Below are 7,920 nucleotides of genomic sequence, written 5' to 3' on the forward strand. Positions count from 1 at the left end.
AAATTCAAGAGTATATCTTATCATACCAGAGAAACTTCAAGAGTCTAAGGTGCAAAGGGACTAGGGAATCCTCATATAGGATTCCTTAAGGGTTAACTTGTAGATTAGTCGCTGGTGGAAAGGTAAATGTAATGTTAGCATCCATTTTGAGAGGACTAGAATATAAAAGCAGGAATGTAATATTGAGGATTTATAAAGCACTCATAACCCTCATGGAGTATTGTGAGCAGTTTTGGGCCCCTTATCTAAGAGAGTATATGCATACACTGGAGATGATTCAAAGGAGGTTCACGAAAATGATTCTGGAAGTGAACAGTTTGTCATATGGGGAGAGTTTGATGACTCTGGGCCTGTGTTCGCTGAAATTCAGAAAAGTGAGGGGTGACCTCATTGAAACCTATCAAATGTTGAAAGGCCTCGATAGAGAGGATGTGGAGAGGATGCTTTCTATGGTGGGAGAGTCTAAGACCAGGCAACACAGCCTCAGAATAGAGGGGCGTCCTTTTAGAATGGAGATGAGGAGGAATTTCTTTAGCCAGAGAGTGGTGAATCTATGGAATTCATTGCCATAGATGGCTGCAAAGGCCAAGTCATTGGGTATATTTAAGACAGAGGTTGATAGATTCTTGATTAGTCAGGACGTGAAGGAATACGGGGAGACAGCAGGAGATTGGGGCTGAGAGGAAAAATGGATCAGCCATGATGAAATGGTGGTGCAGTCTCGATGGGCCAAATACATGTAGCCTAATTCTGCTCCTGTATCTCATGGTTTTGTGGCCTTATTACAATCATTCAAGAGACTAATAAAGCTGGATAGAAGCTGTCCTTGAACATGCTTTCAGGCTTTTCTGTTTTGCTTCTGATGAGAGAGGAAAGAAATGATAAATACAAGGTCATAATGAGGTAGATTGTAAGGCCAAGATGCCTTATACAAAAGGTCCATTCAAGAGTCTGAAAACACAGGATAGAAGCTGTCCTTGAACAGGCTTTCAGGCTTTTCTGTTTTCCATGCAAAGAGAGGGAAGAAATGGTAAGTGCAAGGTCATAATGAGGTAGACTGTGAGGCCAAGAGTACACTTATTGTACAAGAGGTCCATTCAAGAGTCTGATAACAGAAGGGTGGAAGCTGTCCTTGAGCCTGGTGGTACATGCTTTCAGGCTTTTGTACCTTCTCCCTCATGGGGGGGGGGTGCGGTGGAAGAAGAGAGAATGTCCGGGGTGGGTGGGGTCTCTATTTAGGCTGGCTGCTTTACTGAAGCAGTAAGAAGTGTAAACAGATCCCAGGGAGGGGAGGCTGGTTTCTGTGCTCTGACCATAACCTGCTGTGGTCACAGGCAGGGCAGCTTCCATACCAAGCTGTGGTGCATCCAGATATTTCCTGTTTAGATACATGGACAGTGAAAGTTTAGATAAGGAGTTCCTAACCTTTTTTTATACCATGGACCAAAACCATTAAACAAGGGGTCCACGGACCCCAAGTTGGGAACCCCTGGTTCAGAGGAATATGGGAAAACTCAGGCCAATGAGACAAGCGTGATTAGGTAGCTTGGTCATCGTGGACTAAGCAGGATGGAGGGCCTGTTTCCTCGTTGTAGAGGTCTATGGCAGGACACTGAGGAGTTACTGCCATGTATTTGGACGACTCTCTGGAGTGGAGATTTAACTATGCAATGATATTGAGTCCACCGTCCACGAGCTCTAACCTTCATTGTAGATTTTAAGCCCTACCTGATATAAGTATCTACGAGAATCCTCATTATAAGGAGATCATACTGTATCAACCTACTCTTCAGGAACAAATTCACTTCACTGTTTAGTCTCCACAGTGAGGTCTAGCTGTCAATGATCACCATTTGAGTGGTGTGTTAGTCCTTCCTACCCAGGAGGAGATACTTCCAGCGAACACAGTTTATTTTATTTTTAGTGATGTATGTTTAATTTACACAAATAATTATTGACATGAGTTAATACTCACAGGAGATTTCTAACCAATAAAACATTTCCAAATTACATAATATTTCAAAATCAGAATCAAATGCCAGTGATATCAAATCTGATTCTCATTCTGATTCATCCTCATTTTTCTAATGCTCCCACATACTCCTGAGTTTCCTCCAAATTGCACCATAAGACCATAAGGCATAGGAGCAGAATTAGGCCATTTGGCCGATCAAGTCTGCTCTTGGTTATGGTTAATTTATTATCCCTCTCAAACCCAATCTACTGCCTTCTGCCCATAACCTTTGACATCCTCACTAATCAACGTCCACTTTAAATTTACCCAATGACTTGGTCATCACAGCTCTCTGTTGCAATGAGTTCCACAGATTCACCACCCTCTGGCTAAAGAAATTCCTCCTCCTCCTTATCTCTGTTCTAAATGATGTCCTCCTAGACTAAGGCTCTATTCTAAGGCTAGACTCCCCCACTATAGGAAATAGTTAATTTTCATAAAAAGCCCTGATAAAAATTCCAAGTCCTGATACTTCTGCTGAACGTTGTGAAGGTCAGGATTGAATCTTTTATTCTTGTTCCATTCCTGTCCTGGATGCCAGTTAATCTCGAGCCAATGTGCTTCATTTTAGCTTTGAGGGCTAAAAGCAAACTGGATTTCTTTTCCTTCTACATTGTCATTTCCAGTGAAAGATGGTTTCAGCCCCTGCACATAACTCAATCTATAATTCGATTGAACTTTTGAAAGAATCTACATCGTGATTTGTCCACTGCCACAACACAATTGGTGTAATCACAAAAACTGCAAGAGTACCTTCTCAGCTACTCTGCACTCCAGAAAATTGAGGTGTTACAGTAGTGTGTGTGTTCATCCATCACCAACGTCGATGAGGACCTCGACACCATTATGATGGTGTCGAGACTAGCGCATGATTTGGATTTAAGTGAGGGAGAGTTGCGCAGCGTCAGCCTCACTCTCTCTTCCCAATTCCCATCTGGATCCAGTGGCAAGACAGAGTTGAGACGGCTAGAGATGGGACTAGGTGCAGTGGATGACCAGGACATCTTCTGTGTCTTGTCCTGCTCTACATGTTCCACGACGCTTGCAGAGACCGCCTTCTTGACTGTTGGACCTTCCATAGGTCTCGTCCGCTCAATCCACCGGAGTCTGTAGTGTAGTATTTAATGTAACACTATGACACACCCGGGTTCAGTTCCCACCACTGACCTGTAAGGAGTTTGTACATTCTCCCCATGACCATGTGGACTTCCTATAGGTGCACCAGTCTTCTCCCAAATTCCAAAGGCATACAGGTTAGTAGGTTAACCAGTAGGAGAACCAGTGGATGTGGTATATTTGAATTTTCAAAAGGCTTTTGACAAGGTCCCACACAGGAGATTAGTGTGAAAACTTAAAGCACACGGTATTGGGGGTAAGGTATTGATGTGGATAGAGAATTGGTTGGCAGACAGGAAGCAAAGAGTGGGAATAAACGGGACCTTTTCAGAATGGCAGGCAGTGAGTAGTGGGGTACCGCAAGGCTCAGTGCTGGGACCCCAGTTGTTTACAATGTATATTAATGACTTAGATGAGGGAATTAAATGCAGCATCTCCAAGTTTGCGGATGACACGAAGCTGGGTGGCAGTGTTAGCTGTGAGGAGGATGCAGGGTGACTTGGATAGGTTGGGTAAGTGGACAAATTCATGGCAGATGCAATTTAATGTGGATAAATGTGAGGTTATCCACTTTGGTGGCAAAAACAGGAAAACAGATTATTATCTGAATGGTGGCCAATTAGGAAAAGGGGAGGTGCAACGAGACCTGGGTGTCATTATATACCAGTCATTGAAAGTGGGCATGCAGGTACAGCAGGCAGTGAAAAAGGCAAAGAGTATGCTGGCATTCATAGCAAGAGGATTCGAATACAGGAGCAGGGAGGTACTACTGCAGTTGTACAAGGCCTTGGTGAGACCACACCCAGAGTATTGTGTGCAGTTTTGGTCCCCTAATCTGAAGAAAGACATTCTTGCCATAGAGGGAGTACAAAGAAGGTTCACCAGATTGATTCCTGGGATGGCAGGACTTTCAAATGATGAAAGACTAGATCAACTAGGCTTATACTCGTTGGAATTTAGAAGATTGAGGGGGGATCTTATTGAAACATAAAAATCCTAAAGGGATTGGACAGGCTAGATGCAGGAAGATAGTTCCCGAAGTTGGGGGAAGTCCAGAACGAGGGGTCACAGTCTGAGGATAAAGGGGAAGTCTTTTAGGACCGAGATTAGGAAAAACTTCTTCACACAGAGAGTGGTAAATCTGTGGAATTCTCTGCCACAGGAAACAGTTGAGGCCAGTTCATTGGCTATATTTAAGAGGGAGTTAGATATGGCCCTTGTGGCTAAAGGGATCAGGGGATATGGAGAGAAGGCAGGTACAGGGTTCTGAGTTGGATGATCAGCCATGATCATACTGAATGGCAGTGCAGGCTTGAAGGGCTGAATGGCCTACTCCTGCACCTATTTTCTATGTTTCTATGTTAATTAGTCACATCAGTGTAATTAGGCAGTGTAGGCACATTGGACTAGAAGGGTCTGTTACTGTGTTGTATCGTTAAATAAAATAAAAATAAATAAATCATAAATATTATGCTTTCTCTCAAACACAGGAGATTCTGCAGTTGCTGGAATTTCACAACAACACACACAAACTCAGCAGGTCAGGCAGCATCTATGGAGAGGAATAAACAGACAATGTTCCAAAGATATGCAGGTTAGTAAGGATTTTTCTCTTTGCAGAAGAGAATGAATAGTGACGTACCAGATCGAGTGGCTGGCTAAAAACTTTCTCTCAGGGTGAAAATTACTAGTACGAGGGGGTATAACTTTACAGTGACTGGAGGAAATTATGGGGGGTGTCAGGGATAGTTTTTTACATAAAGAGTGGTGGGTATATAGAACATATTGCTGGGGTGTTGGTAGAGGCAGATACATTAAGGACATTTAAGAGACTTTTAAATAGTTGATAGAAAATGGAGGGTTATGTAGGAGAGAAGGGTTAGATTGATCTTAGAGTAGTTTAAAAGATCAGTGCAACATTGTGGGCCAAAGGGCCTGTACTGTGCTGTAGTGTTCTATGTTCTATGTCCTGAATCTTCCCAACTAGTTAGAGTGAAGAGCCAGACACTTCCCAGGGAGGAAATGACTAGTAGCAGGGGCATAATGTTAAGGTGATGGAGGAAAGTAGAGGAGGAATATCAGAGATATCCTTATGCAGAGAGTGGTGGGTGAGCGGTGGTTGCCAGGGTACCAGAGGGAGATATATTTAAGAAACTCTTAGATAGGCACAGGGATAATAGAAAAGTGGAGGGCTATGTGGGAGGGAAGGGTTAGCTTGATCTTAGAGCATGTTAAATCATCAGCAGAACATTATGAGCTGAAGAGCCAGTACTGTGTTGTAACATTCTACATTTTATATTCTCAGTTCAATGTTCTATGTTTTATGTAATTGGTCATGTGGGCCCCACATAATGATACGGTTACTAAGAAGGCACAACAGCGGCTATATTTTTAGGAGTTTGAGGAGAACGGGTATGTCACCAAAGACTCTCGCAAATTTCCACAGATGTACCGTGGAGAGCATCCTAACTGGCTACGTCACCGTCTGATATGGAGGGGCCGCGGCACAGGGTCAGAAAAAGCTGCAGAAAGTTGTGAACTCAGCCAGCTCCATCAGGGCAGTAGCCTCCCCAGCACTGAAGACTCAATGTTTCAGGAACGGCTTCTTCCCCTCTGCCAGTGTCCTGAATGGACATTGAATCCATGAACACCACCTCACTATATCTTGCCTCTCATTTTGCATTACTTATTTAATTTCATTTATTTAGTTAGAGCTGCTGGTGAGATAGGACCCCTTTGAGCTGTGCGGTCCGGCAACTCCTGATTTGACCCTAACCTAATCATAAAACAATTTGCCATGACCAATTAACCTACTAACCAGTATGTCTTTGGATTCTGGGAGGGAACCAGAGCACCTGGAGAAACTCCACATTGTCACGGGGAGAACTTACAAGCTCCTTGCAGATGATGTCAGAAGTGAACTCCGAAGTGTAATGGTGTTGCACTAACTGCTACACTACCATGGCGTGTGTGTGTGTATAGAGTACTTCTCATTGTAATTTATAGTTTTTATTATTACGTATTGCTCTGTACTGCTGCTGCAACACAACATATTTTATGACACAAAAACAAGAACATGACATTTTACGACAGTGATATTAAACCTGATTCTGATTCAGCTGATAAGCTCATTGGGCTGGAAATACCAAAATAAGAAAAATACAAAACACAAACTTGGATGTGTTGTGCTTTGTCCTGTCAACTAAATAATGGACATCAATTGCAAGTAACTGTTGCCTTTGTAAGTTAGCTCTTGCAGTCTCTCCATCCTTTTCAGTGTAGTGCGTCAACTGAAAATGTTTAATTACTCAACTCTTGTTGAGAAAGATTCGGTTGGAAGTAATTTCACTGACTGTCTCCCTTTAATGATCGGAGTGCAGATGAGGGAAACTAGACTTGAGCAAATCTTACTGCTGGATCCTTTCGACTTCTCAAGGTCAGCCCCAGTCAGCTAGAACAATAGTGTGTGTAAGTGACACCTTCTAATGCAGAACAGAAACTGATATGTTGCTAGGTGCTGTTAGAAGAGAATAGAAAACAGGTAATGGAACTGTGATTCCAAACAGAAAATGTTTGCATTTGTATTTTAATATCTATGGATATTATTATTTTTTATTAGAGATACTGCACGGTAACAGACCCTTCTGGCCCAATGAGCCCGCGTTGCCCAATGATATCATGTGACCAATGAACCTACTGATCCACACATCTTTGGATCGTGGGTGTCACAACCACGGGGTCTATGCAACAGGTTTGGCAATTGCCTGATGTGCATGCACGTTGCAGCTAATTACTAGAAAAAATTTACAGACACTGGAAATCAAAGTAACACACACAAAATGCTGGAGGAACTCTATGGAAAAGCAGCATCTATGGAAAAGAGTAAATATTCAACATTTCGGGCCGAGACCCTTCTTCAGGACTGGAAGGGTCTCCTTCCAGTCCCAAAGAAGGGTCTCGGCCTGAAATGTCGACTGTACTCTTTTTCATAGATGCTGCCTGTCCTGCTGTGTTCCTCTGGCATTTTGGGTGTATTACTCAGCTAATTACGGTTTCATTGTGGTAATATTTAACTCCCTTCTTTTTGTTCTAGTCTTGCTGAGACTTGACCAAAAGCACAGCAACATTTATGTTCCCTGCTTACCCTCGTCCTTGTCCAGGAAAGAAGTCTACCTTTCAACTGTCTCTGTCAACAGGTGGTATTCATTTAGTGTTAGTAATTGCTTCCAGCCACAGCATTGGCATTAACTTTCAGTTTGAGAGTTTTAGTTAATGGCCCTATTAGCCTAGTGTTTATTGCTTTTCACTTCCTTTAAAATTCTGCAATAGGTCTCATTAAAGTCAGTGAACTGTTGACCACCTCAGTGTTTCTCTCTCTGCACTTGGCCTATATGCGAACAGTTTGACAATGGGAGGAAGATGGACCTCCTGGAGGAAAGCCGGCTGATCCTGAGGAGGACCTACAAACTCCAAGCAGACAGTGGTGGCAACTGAACCCTGGTCACTGACACTGTAAAGCATTATGCTAACCACTATGCCACTGGGTCATCTCAAACTTGTTTTTTTTTGGTGTGGCTTGGTACCTTACTGGTGGCATAACCACTATTCACTTCCTGCTGCTACCTGTAAGAAGTCTGTATGTTCTCTCCAGGACTGTGTGGGTTTCCTCTGAGTGTTCTGGTTTCCTTTCACGTTCCAAAGAAGTACAGATTCATTGGTTAACTGCTCATTTGGGTGTAATTAGATGGCATGGGCTCATCGTGCTGTATCTTTAAAAAACTGATCTCCTG

The 7,920-nt window shown here is 43.0% G+C and overlaps 1 protein-coding gene across 1 annotated transcript in view; it reads left to right on the forward strand.

The window, feature by feature from the left end:
• syt9b (synaptotagmin IXb) overlaps positions 1-7,624 on the forward strand; it is a 158,389-nt gene extending 150,765 nt beyond the window's left edge. Inside the window, exon 7 of the mRNA XM_072271385.1 lies at positions 7,532-7,624. Within this exon, the coding sequence (XP_072127486.1) occupies positions 7,532-7,624 (93 nt within the window). The remainder of the gene's footprint in view (positions 1-7,531) is intronic.
• Positions 7,625-7,920: the final 296 nt, after the last annotated feature.

The sequence above is a fragment of the Mobula birostris genome, chromosome 11, assembly GCF_030028105.1.
Source record: "Mobula birostris isolate sMobBir1 chromosome 11, sMobBir1.hap1, whole genome shotgun sequence".
Classification (NCBI taxonomy): domain Eukaryota; kingdom Metazoa; phylum Chordata; class Chondrichthyes; order Myliobatiformes; family Myliobatidae; genus Mobula; species Mobula birostris.